The 19,567-nt window shown below is 43.5% G+C and overlaps 1 protein-coding gene across 5 annotated transcripts in view; it reads right to left on the bottom strand.

Moving 5' to 3' along the window:
- ARHGEF11 (Rho guanine nucleotide exchange factor 11) overlaps positions 1-19,567 on the bottom strand; it is a 292,457-nt gene that overhangs the window by 123,733 nt on the left and 149,157 nt on the right. For all 5 annotated transcript variants that reach the window (XM_089659295.1, XM_089659290.1, XM_089659293.1 and 2 more), the window contains 5 exons: positions 18,945-19,043; positions 13,126-13,175; positions 11,066-11,123; positions 1,330-1,505; positions 1,173-1,244 (listed from right to left, as the gene is read on the bottom strand). In XM_089659295.1, the coding sequence (XP_089515421.1) occupies positions 1,173-1,244; positions 1,330-1,505; positions 11,066-11,123; positions 13,126-13,175; positions 18,945-19,043 (455 nt within the window). The remainder of the gene's footprint in view (positions 1-1,172; positions 1,245-1,329; positions 1,506-11,065; positions 11,124-13,125; positions 13,176-18,944; positions 19,044-19,567) is intronic.

The following is a 19,567-nucleotide window of genomic DNA, read 5'->3' as shown; positions in this document are numbered from 1 at the left end:
CATTTTGCCACGGGTGCGATGTTTTGCATATGTACAACTCCCTCCGGCTCACTTAGACTTTCTTTGGGCGGTCAGGGAGTGGTAAAAATGCACCTGCCCCTTTTTAACGCCGGTCTGAACTAGGCCTAGTGGAGACTATAGCTTTTAACCTCTTGGCGCTGGTGCCTCCTGGCCCTTTAAGAGTTTCAGAAGCCAGGAGGCAGGGCAGGGTTTTAGGGTCATGTGATCGTCATGATTCGCCGTCACGGTGGTTACATGATCGGAAAAGGTCCCGATCGAAAGGGGAGATCGGGACCATCCGGGAGTCATGGACATATGTGCTGGGAGCACGCACAGCACTCTCTCTCTCAGCACATATGTATTTTCTAATTGCACACAAATATGCAGCCGCATGGCGTCAAGGCCCAGACACCAAGAGGCCGCATATCTGCGTGCGATCGGCGACAAGGAGTTAATGTGTCAGGTACTTGGGTTATATACATGGGCAGCACAGTGGCTAAATGGTTAGCACTTCTGCCTGGCAGTAAACAGGTCGTTGGTTCAAATCCCAACCATGGCACCACCTGCCTGGAGTTTGCATGTTCTCCCTGTGCCTGTGTGGGTTTCCTCCAGCTACTCTGGTTTCCTCCCACACTCCAAAGACATGCCGGTAGGCTGTCTAAATTGACCTTAGTACAGTATGTGTATGTATGAATGTAAGTTAGGGACCTCAGATTGTACGCCCCTTGAGGGTTAGGGACTGATGTGAATGCACAATATATATGAAAAGCACTAATGAAACATAAAAGAAAAAAGGGGGCAATACAGAGGAAACCACTGTAACGCCACACAGGGGAATTAAATATTATTGTGTTAACGAACTCACCAAAAATCAAGGTGCGGATCACAGTACCCAAAAGACATTAGATAAAAAGACATATGGAGAAGAACCCCCATAGAAAAGAGGGTACTCCCATGTGACCCAGGTAGTTTTAACGACACAAAAAACCTTTATTGATTCACATATTACACAAATGCACAAGCATGTACAAAAATTTAAAATAGTCTCCACCCAATGGTGAAATAAATAAAAAAGATAAAATATTACCTGCTCTACCATTGCAATGGAAAGAAGTATAATAATTATTGGATGTAATTAAACAGTACCCTTTGGACAAGATTTTACCACCTACCTGTAGTTCTGACTCCTCTTGTTTCAGCATATTGCGCAGGATTTGAGTGGCATGTTTCTGGACCTCAGGATCCTGCAGCAACAATATACAGCTAATAAAATTCCAGAAAAATAAGCAATGAATCCACAAAGTCAGCTCAAGGCTCCATCATCATTACCTGTAGTGGTTTAGGCCCTGTGATCCTCTGGGGCGGGGGAAGAGGGGGAGGAGGCGGGACAGGAGAAGACCAGGTGTTCCGAGGAGATGCAGAGGAGCTGTGGTCATGTTGATAACCGGATGTCGCCATGGAAGGCGGAGGGGAACCCAGCAGTGTGAGTGCAACGTAGGTCCCGGCTGGTTTAAAAGAAAGAAAATGGATATGTAAACAGCAAGGGCAAAATTTCGAAGGCTAGATAGTTGTTGGAGTATGACCAAAAAAAGTTCTATGTTTTGTTACCAGCTCCATCAAAAACAAAATAATTTATGACCTCACGGCCTACACAGTTCTGCTCATAAGCCTTTTTTCCTTTTTCTAAGAAAGCTAGAAAATTCTTCAGCTTTCTGGAAATATTGAAACATTAGCATCTTCAATTTTTTCCCAAGGATGTCTTGGGAACCTGAAACCCTAATATACAAATACTGACTTAACCTTGGAGGAGGCCACCCTGCCATATGTTCAACTATTGCCTGGTGAATGTGGTGGGTGGCTCCACTGATAAGTAACAAGGAAAAGAGGATCTGCCCATACAAGATTACAAGTTAGTAAAAAAAAAAGTTTTTGAAACACGAAGGCCTCAGGCAACTGGGCATTTAGGCCCGATGGATGAGGCTCCAGAATTTAGGTGCAGGCAGTAGGCATAGGTGTACCTTCTACCCCCACTGCTGGCGGCCTGCAAAATCGCTATGAAAGCTGACAGCTGCTGCGGGCGAACAAAGCACCGAGTGCCATTAACGCTTAGGACAGTATGTGCTCAGGGAAGAATGCCCAGATGGCTTGCGTTCCAGGCTTTGGGCTCATACTGCCATAAACGTTAGTAGCATTTGGTGCACCATCCAGCCCCATCCAACATCTCTCAGCCTCCCACAGAGTTTAGCAGAATGGCGGCAGTGGGACTGGACGGTGAACCTGCGGTTTCAACAAAGTCCTGGATTCCTTCTTGGATACACAAAATATAACTGGATACTAACATTTATAGGTAAAGTTGATCCAGAGAATATCCGATTGCCTCTCGGGGGATCAGGAAGGAATTTCGTTCCCTGCAGGAGCAAATTGGATCATGCTTTTGCTGGTTTTTTTGCATTCCTCTGGATCAATTGTGGGTATAGGATTATAACTTTTTTTTTTTTAACCACTTCCCGTCTGGCCCATGTATATAAACGGCTGGACGGTGGCAGCCCAGGGGTGGGTGGCCGTTTATAAACGGCCTCCCCGCCCCCTGCTTGTGCGCACTCCCTGGGAGCACGCAGCACCGCGATCCGGTGCCGCTGTGTCCTCTGGACACAGTGGAACACCGATCGTCGCACGGGACCTCTGTGCGAGGTCCCAATCATGTGATCACTGATTGGCCAATCAGTGTTCACATGCAGAGTAGTAAGCAAGATGTCACTTCCTGACATCATTGCTTACTAAGTGTGAAATCTGTGAATGATCACAGAGGTCACATGGCACAGGGCTATTCACAACTGCCTTGTACCATGTGACAAGCTGTGACCAATCACAGCTCACACAGTAGTTCTCACTGGCTGCAAGAGAGAAGGAGAAATTATTGCTTTTACAGCCCTTATGGGTGTAAAAGCAATCAGTGTAAAAAGAAAAAAAAAAATCTTCATCACCCCCCACAAGTAGTACAGTGTCACTATGGTGACACTGTACTGCTAGGGTGACAGTATGTAAAAGAAAAAAAAAAAATAATATAAAAAAATAAACTAAAATTGTAAAAAAAAATTAAAAATTATAATTTTTGATTATAAACTAATTTGGGTTACTTTTTTTTTACTACAAAGATAACGGAATAAATTTTGGCCAAGATTTATGATGAAATATTATTTATTTGCAAAATTTTATAAGACAAACTCTTTTTTTCAAAAGTTTTGGACTTTTTCATTTACATAGCAAACAAAAATTAAAATCCCACCGGTGAATAAATACCACCAAAATAAAGCTTTATCTGTCTAAAAAAAATGCTAAAAAATTCATATAGGTACAGTGTTGCATGACCGCGCAATTGTCATTCAAAGTGTGATAGCACTGAAAGCTGAAAATTGGCCTGGACAGGAAGGGGGTGTCCGGACTTGAAGTAGTTAACAGTTGAACTGGATGGACTTTTGTCTTTTTTTTCAGCCAGACTAACTATGTAACTATGTAACCTACACTTAAAAGCCAGAGCCTCATGCACTGGGGTCAAATGGCCAGTGTGTATGGAGCCTAAAGCAGTCCAAAGCATCCCATAGATCAGGGGTCTTCAAATTTTCTAAACAAAGCGCCAGTTTACTGTCCTTCAGATTTCAGGGGTCCACACTGTGGCCACTGGGAGTAGAAAAGGTCCAGACTTCAGTGGGAAAAAACAATGTCTCTTCATTGGGGTCAGTGGAGGGAATTATGTCCTTTTGTTGACCTCAGTGGATGAATAGCACCCCAAGGGCCAGATAAAAGCAAGCAAAGGGCTGGATCTGGCCCCCAAGCCACAGTTTGGAGACCACTGCTATAGGGTGGAAGGAAAGAAAGTTGCTTGATTCCCCCATCAACATAGTCATCGTGAACGCAATGATCACCGTTAGCAGCTTTAGCCACCAGCAGTGATGAAAAAAGTCCATCAGTGGATTGACTTCCGTACAACCAGCCTGCCCATAGGTGGATTGAATCTCAGATGGTCCCTGCTGAACTGACCAAGATTCGATCCATCTATGGCAGTGATGAAAAAAGTCAATCAGTGGACAGTACAACCAGCCTGCCCATAGGTGGATCGAATCTCAGCTGGTCCCTGCTGAACAGACCAAGATTCGTTCCATCTATGGCAGTGATGAAAAAAGTCCATCAGTGGATTGACTTCAGTACAACCAGCCTGCCCATAGGTGGATTGAATCTTAGATGGTCCCTGCTGAACTGACCAAGATTCGATCCATCTATGGCAGTGATGAAAAAAGTCCATCAGTGGATTGACTTCAGTACAATCAGCCTACCCATAGGTGGATTGAATCTCAGATGGTCCCTGCTGAACTGACCAAGATTCGATCCATCTATGGCAGTGATGAAAAAAGTCAATCAGTGGACAGTACAACCAGCCTGCCCATAGGTGGATCGAATCTCAGCTGGTCCCTGCTGAACAGACCAAGATTCGTTCCATCTATGGCAGTGATGAAAAAAGTCAATCAGTGGACAGTACAACCAGCCTGCCCATAGGTGGATCGAATCTCAGCTGGTCCCTGCTGAACAGACCAAGATTCGTTCCATCTATGGCAGTGATGAAAAAAGTCCATCAGTGGATTGACTTCAGTACAACCAGCCTGCCCATAGGTGGATTGAATCTTAGATGGTCCCTGCTGAACTGACCAAGATTCGATCCATCTATGGCAGTGATGAAAAAAGTCCATCAGTGGATTGACTTCAGTACAATCAGCCTACCCATAGGTGGATCGAATCTCAGATGGTCCCTGCTGAACTGACCAAGATTCGATCCATTTATGGCCGGCTTATGGCAACAAAAGAATGCTTGGCTATCCAACATTTCATAAATTGGTAAAATACCATTGCTTCCAGGTCAGGCTCAGTTCAGATTTAAAATGGAACTAAACTCTCTGCTCCTTTACAGCCAAGGAGGCTGCCATCTTCGCCTCTGCTCGATCGGCAGTTGCCATGGTGCTGCATGGGATCAGCTGTGACACCAGCCATTTGATGGCTTGACAGTTTGGTTGACAGCACAACCAACTCTTTCAGGTATCAATTACGGCATGCCTTCAATGTAACGGTTTTTGGAAATAGTAAAATCAATAGGTTTAGTTCGTTTTACGTCCAGATCCAGCCAAAACCTTGTAAAAAAGTTTGGATAGGGTGGGGAAGGGTTAGCGCCTTGATCAGTTTTTTTTTTTTATTTTTTTTTTTTGTTGCCATCTGTGACTTGTTGGGGGGTTTACTTTCAACTGTGTATATACAGTTGTGCTCAAAAGTTTACATACCCCGGCAGAAATTGTGAAATTTTGGCATTGATATTGAAAATATGACTGAGCATGCCAAAAAATGTTCCTTTATTGAAGGATGATGATCATATGAAGCCATTTATTATCAAATAGTTATTTGGCTCTTTTTTAAATCATAATGATAACAGAAATCACCCAAATGGCCCGGATCAGAAGTTTCCCTCCCCTGGAATGTTTGGCCTTGGTACAGACACACAAGGTGACACACACACGGGTTAAAATGCCAATTAGAGGTTAATGTCCCACATCTGTGGCTTTTTAAATTGCAATTAGTGTCAGTGTATAAATAGTCAATGAGTTTGTTAGCTCTTACGTGGAAGCACTGACTAGGCTAAATACTGAGCCATGGGGATCAGAAAAGAACTGTCAAAAGTCCTGCATAACAAGGTAATGGAACTTTATAAAGATGGAAAAAGGACACTAATTGCAATATAAAAAGCCACAGATGTGGGACATTAACCTCTAATTGGCATTTTAACACGTGTGTGTGTGTCACCTTCTGTGTCTGTGTCACCTTCTGTGTCTGCACCAACGCCGATGTAAGGGACCGCCCGGCGGTACCACTAGCACTCCACTGATCAGGCGTCCCCAGAGCACGGAATCTAAGCCCCAGAGTACTTGTTCACCAGGGCCCCTGATGGTAGGGATGGACTTGGAGTACCCTGAGACCAGGTCGTGGCTACTGAGTATACCTGTCAGTGGTAGGGGTAGTCGCCAGGGGCTCCCACGGGGAAGAGCCTAATATGAGGAGGTCGGGTGACCCCGTTGGGATGGATGGATGGCTCAGCACATGCGAGGTCAGACAAGCCGGGTCGGTAACGGTGGGGACAGTGCGGTACAAAGCAGCAGGCAGAGATTAGTCGGGTCACACGCCAGGTCAGCACTAGAAGGTCAGATCTAATAGGGGGCATCCAGGAGAGAGGTCAGGCAAGCCAAGGGTCAGAGTAGGAGAATACAGCAAGGTCAGGTACAATCCGGGGCAGTAACTTACAGGGCACAGGTTCGCAGGTTCAGGGATATAGGAGAGACCAGAAGGCACTGAATGACAGCTCAGGGCCGTTTAAATATCGCGCCCTGCGCTGTCATTGGTGCCAAGCGCGCGCCCGCGGCTTCTACTGCGCATGCGCGAACCCGAACGCCGCGGCTGGCCAGGACCTAGTGCCCGTGTCCCTGCACAGGGCGGCGCACTGCGCCTGCGCCGGGACCAGCGCCGCGGGGATCCCTGACAGCCGAACATTCCAGGGGAGGGAAACTTTTGATCCGGGTCATTTTGGGTAATTTCTGTTATCATTATGATTTAAAAAGGAGCCAAACAACTATTTGATAATAAATGGCTTCATATGATCATCATCCTTCAATAAAAGAGCATTTTTTGGCATGGTCAGCCATATTTTATGCAAACTTTTGAGCACAACTGTATATGTATAAAAATACATGAACGTGACATATATATTTATTCGTGCCAAATGACGATTTGTATTTTCATTTTGTAGCCTTGAAAAAGGAGGGGGCGATGATTGGCCCCTGAAACGCGTCGACTCATACGCAATGTTTGGAATAAAACATTACTTTGAACTCAGATATTTCAGTGTGATGCTTTGATTTCAGATTCAAAAACAATTCCAACCTCCTAACAGGGCAAGACGTGATGGGAAATCTCTTCATTGGGGAGACAAGAGAAAAACACATTTAGCAGCAAGGGAAAGGTTTTTAATAGAGTGGGGAAGGCTGGGAACTTCTGAAAATATTTGCATTACTGTCTGTGCACATCGGGACCGTGCTACAGATCAGGGAAAGTTATTATCGTCATTTGAGTTCATACAGAATGGAGCTCTGATGCAGCAATTGGTCGCAGTCCCTTTCACATTTGCTTGACGAGCCTTTTTTTTCTGTTTCAATATTTTTATAAAAAAATTTTTTAGGAATAAAACAAGCTCAAGATACGCCCACGCAGGGGCAGAGCAGAACAACAACACATAAACAGATACATCCTGCTGACTTGTATTAGTCAAATAACGAAATGTCCAATGACATCAAGGATGAACAGCAAAAAGCCGAACCAGATAATAGCAGCAGTAATCCAACATATTACCGGAAAAAGAAGAGGAAAGAAAAAAGGTTAGAATAAAGGAGAAAGAAAATAAAACGACAAAAAAAAGGGAATCAGAAAGAAAACACTGAGGAAAGGGAAACTAGAAGAATCATGGAACCAGGGCTAGCACAGGCAGCTGCTATAAGAGGCCATAACTAGTAGGAGGCAGGGATGGCAAGGAATAACGTATCCAAGGTTCCCAAACCTTAAGGAATCTCGGATGAGAATCATGAAGAATGCTAGACATGTGTTCATTGATCAACATAGCATTCATCCGGGTCTTCACCCCCTGGAAGACAACCGAAGGGGTTCTCCAAGCTTGAGCTATAGCACGTTTGGCCGAAATAAATAGGTAGGATGCCAATTTCTGCTGAGACCTAGACAGACCCAAAATTGGGCAATGCACGAGGGCCACCCTTGCATCCCTACGGACCGTAATATGAAATAGCATTTGTAGCAAACCAAAAACCCTAGACCAGAAGCCTATCAATCGTGGGCACAACCACCAAATGTGCAAGACGTCCCCGCATAGACCACAGTTCCGGAAACATCTATCTCCACCAGTCGGATTAAAGTGCGCAGTCCAAGCCGGAACCCAGTACCACCGCAGGAGAACGTTGTAGGCTGCCTCAAGAGTGACTGTATTGAATGAACATTTCGCCACCATCTCCCAGGCCCTACGCCAATCCTCCACCGCAATCGAGACACCCAGATCTCGCTCCCATTGAGAGACATAAGACAGGGGTGGTGAGGAGGACCTACTGTTAAGGGAGGCATAAATTACAGAAATTAGACCAGGGGACCCTGGGGAATGCTGAAAAACGTGCTCAAAGGGGTTTTACGGTAAGGGTATGTAGAGGTACGACGGAGGGATAGGACCCAGGGGCGCAATTGCAAATACTGATAATATTCCCATGGCGGGACCCCCCTTGATTCTCGAAGAGACTCCCTTGATGGAAACGTATGAGCGCTCAGAAAATCATGTGCAATAACAAAGTCATGGGATGTCCACCAAGAGAAAGAAGGGGGATGTTCTAGGCCTGGCGGAAATAAAGGATTGTGCGTAATCGGCAAAAGAGGTAGAAATGATGAAATCAAATTACCCGAATATTTTACAGAATCCCAGGTTCGTAAACTGTGAAGCATGATAGGGCTCAAATCCGGACGTGCCTTTTTTTTTTAATTGAAATTTCACTTGAATGGTCTTTCCTACACATGCCAAAGTAGCTCAAGTATCGTTTTATAACAATGAACCAAGTGTGTTTTGCAATGTGACAAAATGCGAAACTGCTACCCATGTTTAGGGTGCCATTCGAAAATAATGGCGCCTCAAGCATACTTTGCCATGTTTTTAGCGTGTTTCCGAAAACACAGACAGAAACTCGCATTTTAGTCCATGTCTCTAGAACACATAGGTGTGAATGTGGCCTTAGAAAGTACCAGAGATACCAAGTAAAAGTGCCAAACCCAGTGATATCTGTCAATTACTAAACAATGGCAACATTTTTTTTCAAAAAGCCAATTTCTCCAGGGTCTTAGTCAATTCTGACTATACTTCATAAGTGACTCTAGAACTGAACCCCCACGCCATGATTTTTACGTTCAGATATATGGTTGTTCCAATGACCTTACAAAGCCAACTCATATCAGGGGCTGCCGCTTAGCCCCCTTAGTCAGGGCTAAAATGCAACTGTATACAATTATGTACATGATTGTAACACGTGATTATTGAAAAAACTAGGGAAAAAACAACAAGGGCAAAATAAAAGTGAAAAGTATTAAATTAATAATATTGGTAATAAAAATGAGAAGCAATGTTGTTGCTGTTATTATTAATATTGTTATTAATAACAATAATTAAAAAAAAAAAAAAAACAACGATGGCAGTACTAATATAACAAAAATAATCAATGTTAAAAATATAATTATCAAGCAAACTAGGGAACAAGGCAAAAAAACCAACAAGGGCAAAATAAAAGTGAAAAAATATTAAATTAATAATAATAATGAGAAGCAATGTTGTTGTTGTTGCTGTTATTATTAATAACAATAATAATAAAAAACCAACAATATTGAACAATGATGGGAGTACTAATATATCAAACAAATCAATGTTAAAAAAATTATTCTCAAGAAAACTAGGGAACAAGGCAAAAAACCAACAAGGGCAAAATAAAAGTGAAAAAATATTAAACTAATAATAATATTGGTAATAAAAATGAGAAGCAATGTTGTTGTTGCTGTTATTATTAATAACAATAATAATAATAATAATAATAATAAAAAACAAACAATATTGAACAATGATGGGAGTACTAATATAACAAAAAAATCAATGTTAAAAAAAATTATTCAAGAAAACTAGGGAACAAGGCAAAAAACCAAGGGCAAAATAAAAGAGAAAAAATATTAAATTAATAATAATATTGGTAATAAAAATGAGAAGCAATGTTGTTGTTGCTGTTGTTGTTATCATATTATTGTTAATAATAATTTAAAAAAAACAACAACAATATTGAACAATGATGGGAGTACTAATATAACAAAAATAATCAATGTTAAAAAAATAATTCTCAAGAAAACTAGGGAACAAGGCAAAAAACCAAACAAGGGCAAAATAAAAGTGAAAAGATATTAAATGAATAATATTGGTAATAAAAATGAGAAGCAATGTTGTTGTTGCTATTATTATTATTATTATTATTATTAATAATAATAATAATAATAATAATGAAAACAACAATATTGAACAATGATGGGAGTACTAATATAACAAAAATAAGCAATGTTAAAAAAATGATTCTAAAAAACAAAGGGAACAAAGTAAAATACCAACAAGGGCAAAATAAAAGTAAAAAAATATTAAAATTAATGATAAAAATGGAGGATCATAGTGACATAATTATCATAATATTTTTATTATTGATAATGACATTAATAATAGTTATCATAATAAATTATTTTTGTGTAATAACAATATTGAACAAGGATGGCAGTAATAATATATTAAAAATAATCAATGTTAAAAAAATAATTAAAACTTCCAGTACATACAGTATATATAAAAAAAAAGGAAATATAAAAATCAGTATGTCTTTAAAAATGCAGTTGCCAAATTATTAATATAAGGTGATGGGTTTTGGACAAAAATACATTAATAACCCATATGAAATTTGGTCCATAGATTAATATAAATTTAGGGTAGAAACTTTATATTCTCGTAAATGAAAAGAAATGCTAAGATTAAACCATAAAAGTAGAATTGGGCTCGAATATTGTCATTTGAGTTTGGACACAATAGAGCTCTAATGCAGCTGATTGGTTGCAGTCTAAGAAAGGCAATTGCAAAAAAAAAAGAAAAAAGAAATCTACTAATACCATATTCCTGATTTTCCAGCAATGGCAGCATTAATTATCATTCATTATTTAATAAAATGTTAGGGCAATTACTTCAGAGTATCAGTCAACACTAATATTTTTTATCATTATGAATATTATTATACAGGATTTATATCTTGCCAACCGTTTGTGCAGTAATTATAGGTGACAGATATATATATATATATATATATATATATATATTTCTTTTTTATAGATTGGTTTACGCATTATTTTAAATAATACTTACACTTAATGAGTTTGACCACCTCGATGTGAGAGCTGTTTGCCACCAAAGTGCCATTTACCTGTGGGGAAAAAAGTGACAAAAACTGCTAAATGAGAAGATTTTAATTTTCTATTTTTTTAGGGACTGGCCTTCACAGGAGGGAGCTGCAGCATCTGTCTAAGGATAAGTTCTTGATTTAGTCATTATCACATTCTCTAGAACAGGGCTCTCCAAAATTTCCAAAGAGGGCCAGTTTACTGTTCTTCACACTTTAAGGGGGCCAAACTGTGGCCAGTGGGAATAGAAAATGCCCCATCATCAATGGGAATAGTGCCCCATCATTGGTGTCAGTGGGAGGAATAGTGCCCCATCATTGGTGTCAGTGGGAGGAATAGTGCCCCATCATTGGTGTCAGTGGGAGGAATAGTTCCCCATCATTGGTGTCAGTGGGAGGAATAGTGCCCCATCATTGGTGTCCGTGGGAGGAATAGTGCCCCATCATTGGTGTCCGTGGGAGGAATAGTGCCCCATCATTGGTGTCAGTGGGAGGAATAGTGCCCCATCATTGGTGTCAGTGGGAGGAATAGTGCCCCATCATTGGTATCAGTGGGAGGAATAGTGCCCCATCATTGGTGTCAGTGGGAGGAATAGTGCCCCATCATTGGTATCAGTGGGAGGAATAGTGCCCCATCATTGGTGTCAGTGGGAGGAATAGTGCCCCATCATTGGTGTCAGTGGGAGGAATAGTGCCCCATCATTGGTATCAGTGGGAGGAATAGTGCCCCATCATTGGTATCAGTGGGAGGAATAGTGCCCCATCATTGGTATCAGTGGGAGGAATAGTGCCCCGTCATTGTTGTCGGTGGGAGGAATAGTGCCCCATCATTTGTATCAGTGGGAGGAATAGTGCCCCATCATTGGTATCAGTGGGAGGAATAGTGCCCCATCATTGGTATCAGTGGGAGGAATAGTTCCCATCATTGGTATCAGTGGGAGGAATAGTTCCCATCATTGGTGTCAGTGGGAGGAATGGTGCCCCATCATTGGTATCAGTGGGAGGAATAGTGCCCCATCATTGGTGTCAGTGGGAGGAATAGTGCCCCATCATTGGTGTCAGTGGGAGGAATAGTGCCCCATCATTGGTATCAGTGGGAGGAATAGTGCCCCATCATTGGTATCAGTGGGAGGAATAGTGTCCCATCACTGGTATCAGTGGGAGGAATAGTGCCCCATCATTGGTGTCAGTGGGAGGAATAGTGCCCCATCATTGGTGTCAGTGGGAGGAATAGTGCCCCATCATTGGTGTCAGTGGGAGGAATAGTGCCCCATCCTTGGTATCAGTGGGAGGAATAGTGCCCCATCATTGGTATCAGTGGGAGGAATAGTGCCCCATCATTGGTATCAGTGGGAGGAATAGTGCCCCATCATTGGTGTCAGTGGGAAGAATCGTGCCCCATCATTCGTGTCAGTGGAAGGAATAGTGCCTCACCATTGGTGTCAGTGGGAGGATTAGTCCCCCATCATTGGTGTCAGTGGGAGGGATACATCCCATGGGCCACACTTTGGAGACTCTACATTGTACTGGGCTCTCAGTGTGGTTAGTGACAATAATCACTAACTATACTATATCAGTGAAGAAGCAGTGTTACCAACCCAGGCTGTTCTAATCTGAACTACAATCCCCCTCCCCCAGTGTCATTCTATAACAGAGGGGGGTTGTATATTGCTCAGATAGCTGGGAAAGCTAACAACATTGAGATTTCTGTTCACCTTTTAACTTACAATAGAGCTTCTAATTTCTAACAGTGACTGTATTTTCTGTACTTGCAGAACTTCACTTGAAAAAAGAAAACTAATGCAACCTCCACACCTTAGGACAGGTAAGCTGCAATATATGATATTTTTGTTGTTGGGTTCAGACACAATCATTATCCTTGCATGGAGTGTCGGGGTCCTGGTTTCCCACCATCTGCAGTGTCCGCACTATTGGTGTGCATGGACTAATGGAACGAATTCCCTACTCTGCTGACGCTGGGCCCCAGCCTGCGCCAAGAAAGGAGGAGCAATGCCCGACCCCTTACCTTCACAATGCGGTCACCTTCCTGTACACCCGCCCGCATCGCAGCGCCCCCTGTGAAAACAACAGAGAAGGGCATGATTAGGTAACATTTCGGACTGTCTAGCTCTCTGGGATGAAATACGTCTGACATAAATGAATGATGAAGGCTGTGAGAGAGTGCTGACCGCCTGCAGGAACTGCCATTTTCCTGGCTGTCTGTAGGCTGAATGTTTTCAGAGCCACCAACCCCAGACAAACATGCAGCAAGTTGGCAGAACACCCAATCAGCATAGTTTTTGGCCATTGCCCGACAAATGCCTTCTGAAAAGCGATTCACTGCAGAATGATCTTCAGAGGGGTAACACAGATGTAAACGAATTCTAAGAGCAATTTCAACCCTTACACTATACAAGGCATCTCCAAACCTTTCCATCAGAAGGCCATATTGTAGAATGTTCATGGCCCAAAAAAACAGTTTTATAAATGAACAAAATAAATAGACGTTTTACTTGGAGTTTTTTCTATATTCGGCATGGTATGATTCACAACAGAAAACATTTTTCTGTATATAACAAAGCAAAAAAAAAAACTTGAGCCTATCAGAGTTCCCATCAAAGTCCCTCTTACACTGAAGTCCCCATCGGAATCCCTTCTTACATCAGAGCCCCATTGGAGTCCCCCCACACATCCAGTTTCCCAATCATAGTCCCCCCTAACATCTGGGTCCCCATTAGAGCCCCCCTACATCTGGGTTCCAGAGTCCCCCTTTCCATCTGGGGCCCCCCTTCCATCCGGGTCCCCATCAGAGCCCCCCTTCCATCCGGGTCCCCATCAGAGCCCCCCTTCCATCCGGGTCCCCATCAGAGTCCCCCCCCAACATCTAGGTCCCCATCAGAATCCCCCCCATCTGGGTCCACATCAGTGTCCCTTCCTAACATCCAGGTCCCCATCAAAATCCCCACCTAATATTTTGGGTCCCCATCAGAGTCCCCCCTTACTTCCAGGTCCCCAATCAGAATTCTCCCTTAGATCCAGGTCCCCATCAGAGTCCCCCCCCCCCCCTAATATTCGGATCCCCAATCACATCTGGGTCCCCATCAGAGTCCCCCTTACATTTAGGTCCCAGAGTCCTCCATTACATTCAGGTCCCCAGCAGAGTCCCCCCTTACATCCTGGTCCCATTTTCCTCCCTTACATCCGGGTCCCAGAGTCCCCCTTTCCATTAGGGGCCCCCCTTTCATCCAGGTCCCCATCAGAGCCCCCCTTCCATCCAGGTCCCCATCAGAGTCCCCCTCTAACATCCGGGTCCCCATCAGAATCCCCCTCCCCACATCAGCGTTCCCTCCTAACATCAAGGTCGCAATCAAAGTCTGTTACATCTGGCTCCCCATCAGAGTCCCCCCTTACTTCCAGGTCCCTGATCAGAATTCCCCCTTACATCTGGGCCCCCATCAGAGCCCCCCTCCGTCCAGGTCCCCATCAGAGTCCCCTCTTAACATCCGGTCCCTATCAAAGTCCCCATCTGAGTCCCCCCTTACAGACGGGTCCCCAATCAGAATTCCCCCTTACATCTGGGACCACATCAGAGTCCCCCCCCCACATCTGGATCTCCATCAGAGTCCCCTCCTAACATCAGGTCCCCATCAAAGTTCCCCCTAACATCTGGGTCCCCATTAGAGTTCCCCTAACATTTGGGTCCCCCATCAGAGTCCCCCCTAACATTCGGGTACCCATCAGAGTCCCCCCTAACATCCTGGATCCCCATCAGAATCTCCACTTCCATCTGGGTCCCCATCAGAGTCCCCACTCACATCTGGGTCCCCATCAGAGCCCCCCCTTACATTCAGATCCCCATCAGAATCCCCCCTAACATCCGGGTCCCAGTTTCCCCCCCTTACATCCGGGTCCCTGAGTCCCTCCTTAAATTCGGGTCCCCCCTTCCATCTGGGTCCCCATCAGAGTCCCCCTTCCATCAAAGTCCCCATCAGAGTCTCCCTTTCTATCTGGATCCCCCTCAGAGTCCCCCCCCCACTTCTGGGTCCAAATCAGAGTCCCCCTTACATCCAGGTTCCCAGAGTCCCCCTTTACATTCAGATCCCCATCAGAGGTACATCTGGGTCCCCTTCAGAGTCCCCCCTTACATCAGAGGGCCACACGAAATCTTGCAGAGGGCTAGATATGACCCGTGGGCTGCCGTTTGGAGACCCCTGTACTATATGCTGAAATGTTAGATCCCCTGTTGGGTTTTGACTCCCTTGCAGAGATATGTTTGACAGATTTCCCCTCCAACAGCAACACAAACATATTTTTTTAGTAGAACAGGGAAAGAGAGAGCCCCTGTCAGAGTTGTACTTCTACCAATGTCCCTGCTAAAGGTTTCCTCCAGGAGAACAGTACTGTACAAGGTCTTACGGCAGGATTGGTATTCTCCTAATCACAGCTGGAATCTGAAGTCCACGTGTATTTAATGTCACGGCCATCGCTGTCCAGAGTCAAATCACCCCATTACACAATCACCTACACAGCGCCTGTTCTCCAGCAATGAAAGACAGTATTGTCTGGAGGTCACGGCATACATTAAACAAAAAAAAAAATATCTATGCTAATATCAGATAAAAAAAAAAAGAAAAAAAAGTAGTAATCTGTTTATTAGAGTACATTACTACTTTACATAAAAAGATATTCCTCTCCTACATGCACCAACATGAACATAAACTGTATACCCAACCATGGAAGAAAAATAGATTTGAAATATATTTTAAAAATATTCTTCCAAAATACATTGCCATATAGCTGAAATACTACAATTGTGGCCATATTCAATATATTTAAAAATATATATACATATATACACACACACACACACACATATATATATATATATATATATATATATATATACATATATATATATATATATATATATATATATATATATATATATATATATATATATATATATATATATATACACATACACCGTATTTTTCGCTCCATAAGACGCACTTTTTTCCCCCCAAAAAAGGGGGGAAAATGTCAGTGCGTCTTATGGAGCGAATGTAAAGCGGCCGGTCCGATATTTCTGCCGCCACAGAATAGCGGGCCGAACGCTTAGCTCTTCTCTCCTGCAGGACCTTACCTGTTCCTTGCTCCAGCGCTGCAGTCTTCCCGCAGCGGCTTCTGTAACAGCTGGGTGCCCACTGCGCATGCTCGAGAAGCGCCACGCTTTGTGAATGGTCCGGTGTCTTCTGGGACAAAAGGCAGGTCCCAGAAGGCTCCGGGCCATTCACAAAGCGCAGCGCTTCTCGCGCATGCGCAGTGGGCACCCGGCTGTCACAGAAACCACCACGGGAAGAAGGAAGGACAACTCCGTGGAAGTGGGAGCGAGTACTTGTCAAATTCAGGTACCCGTTCCCCCTCCCTCCCCAAAGGTCTGCAGTCTCTGGTAATCTCCTTTACTGTCTGCAGTCTCTGGTCATCCCCTGCACTGTCTGCAGTCTCTGGTCTTCTGTACTATGTCCGCAGTCTCTGGTCATTCCCTGTACTATGTCCGCAGTCTCTGGTCATCTCCTGTACTGTCTGCAGTCTCTGGTCTTCTGTACTGTGTCCGCAGTCTCTGGTCATCCCTTGTACTATGTCTGCAGTCTCTGGTCATTCCCTGTACTATGTCCACAGTCTCTGGTCATCTCCTGTACTGTGTCCGCAGTCTCTGGTCATTCCCTGTACTGTGTCCGCAGTCTCTGGTCATTCCCTGTACTATGTCCACAGTCTCTGGTCATCTCCTGTACTGTGTCTGCAGTCTCTGGTCATCTCCTGTACTGTGTCCGCAGTCTCTGGTCATCTCCTGTACTGTGTCAGCAGTCTCTGGTCATCCACTGTACTGTGTCTGTAGTCCATTGGTTCAGATTTTTTTTGTCTTGTTTTTCTCCTCTAAAACCTAGGTGCGTCTTATGGAGCGAAAAGTACAGTATATATATATATACACACACACATACTGTATGTTGAAATGCGTTATTACAAATTATATGAAAAATATTTGTAAAGATACATTTCAAGTATACTGTATGTCTTTAAAAATACAAATCTAAATTTTTGGAATGCATTTACAAATATATGTAAAAATTGTTAAAATTATTTTTTTATATGTTAAAAAAAATTTGAAGAATATATTTTAGAACATATATTTAAAAAAAACAAAAAAAACACCATGCTTCTTAATAAATACCTTGGACTGTCTACTTTCCAAAAAGTGGTCATTTGGGGGATACCTGTATTGTCCTGACATTTTGGGGCCTCAAGAAATGAGATCGCATGTCCGTACATCAGGATGGATACAGTGTATCCCATAGATTGTGGATAACTTTCACACAAACCAATAAATATACACTTATTATATACAATATTATTGCTGCAATGTCTTTGTTTAAAATTAATTAGTCCGTTTCTTTATACACATATTGTAATATTTCCAAAAACACAAACTTTTGTCCATGCGTGTGTGAATCTAAAACGCAAGTACTGGCGTTCACGTGTACATAATCACCCTCTGGGGGAAGGTGCAAGTAGAGATATATACTATATTGCCAAAAGTATTGGGCCAGCCCTCCAAATCATTGGATTCAGGTGTTCCAATCCCCTACATGTCCACAGGTATATAAAATCATCACCTAGGCATGTAGATTGCTTCTACAAACATTTGTGAAAGAATGGGTCGCTCTCAGGAGCTCAGTGACTCCAAGCGTGGTACCGTTATAGGTGGTCACCTGTGCAATAAGTCCATCCGTGACATTTCTTGACTACTTAATATTCCACTCTCAACTGTTAGTGGGATTATAACAAAGTGGAAGCAACTGGGAACAACAGCAACTCAGCCACCAAGTGGTAGGGCACGTCACATGACAGAGTGGGGTCAGCGTATGCTGAAGCGCAAAAGTCACCAACTGTCTGCAGAGTCAATAGCTAAATGCCTCCAAACTTCATGTGGCCTTCAGATTAGCACAACAGTACGTGGAGAGCTTCATAGAATGGGTTTCCATGGCAGAGCAGCTGCATCCAAGCCTTACATCACCAAGTGCAATGCAAAGCGTTGGATGCCATGCTATAAAGCACACTGCCACTGGACTCTAGAGCCATGGAGACGTGTTCTCTGGAATGAACAATCACACTTCTCTGTCTGGCAATTTGATGGACGTGTCTGGGTTTGGCGGTTGCCTGACTGCATTGTGCCAAGTGTAAAGTTTGGTGGAGGGAGGATTATGATGTGGGGATGTTTTTCAGGGGTTGGACTTGGCCCCTTAGTTCCAGTGAAGGGAACTCTTAAGGTGTCAGCATACCAAGACATTTCGGACAATTTCATGCTCCCAACTTTGTGGGAAGAGTTTGGGGATGGCCTATTCCTGTTCCAACATGACTGCGCACCAGTGCACAAAGCAAGGTCCATAAGGACATGGATGAGCGAATTTGGGGTGGAGGAACTTGACTGTCCTGCACAGAGTCCTGACCTCAACCCCACTGAACACCTTTGGGATGAATTAGAGCGGAGACTGCGAGCCAGGCCTTCTCCCCCCAACATCAGTTCCTGACCTCACAAATGTGCTGCTGGAAGAATGGTCCAACCTTCCCATAGACCCCTCCTAAACCTTGTGGACGGCCTTCCCAGAAGAGTTGAAGCTGTTATAGCAGCAAAGGGCGGGGCCAACTCAATATTGTACCCTACGGACTAAGACTGGGGGGCCATTAAAGTTCTTGTGTGTGTAAAGGCCGGCCGACCAATACTTTTGGCAATAGAGTGTAAATACCTTTTGTGGACACCAGCTTCTTTACAATGCATAGGTGACTCACCTGGGCGCACAGACTGGACAAGGACAATCCGGTCCCCACTGACGGTGAAGCCAAAGCCATTTTGGTCCCTCTGTACAACAACGCAACGTTGAACCAAACCTTCGAGAATAAAAGAAAAAAGAACGGATATAAGCACAGCGCACAGATCTCGGGATGCTCACATGGGGGAGCCATTGTCCAATTCTACATCTTTTTTGTTTGGTCACACATCACCAACAGGACGCCAAATGATTTATCAAGCTAGCAATGCTCATTGACTGGATTCAGTGTCTGCTTGAAGTATCACAAATATCAGGAATACTTTTTAACTTTAGTCAATAAAATGTATAAAGCTAGAAACATGCTAAAGGCAAAATAACTAAAAGGATCACCAGTATCGAGCTGTAACCACGTGTCTCTTGTAGCTCAACGTAACCCTCTAGTGTCCAAGGGATTTAAATCTACGCCCTAGTATGTGAAAACCCAGAGGAGGGTGCAAACGCTTACTGCATTACCACCAACATTCATTGGATCCAAAGGAGAAAAAAACACAAAAAATGTACAAGCATGAAAAGGAACAAGTGTATCAAAACACAACTTCATCTGTAGGCGGGGTCGTCTGACCAGCTATGCCAGGAGTCTCC

Source organism: Staurois parvus, unplaced genomic scaffold (genome assembly GCF_062004578.1).
Source record: "Staurois parvus isolate SC_StPar_1 unplaced genomic scaffold, SC_StPar_1.0 ptg001146l, whole genome shotgun sequence".
NCBI classification, from domain to species: domain Eukaryota; kingdom Metazoa; phylum Chordata; class Amphibia; order Anura; family Ranidae; genus Staurois; species Staurois parvus.
The sequence above is the reverse complement of the archived record's forward strand: the minus strand, read 5'-3'. Positions and strand labels throughout refer to the sequence as shown.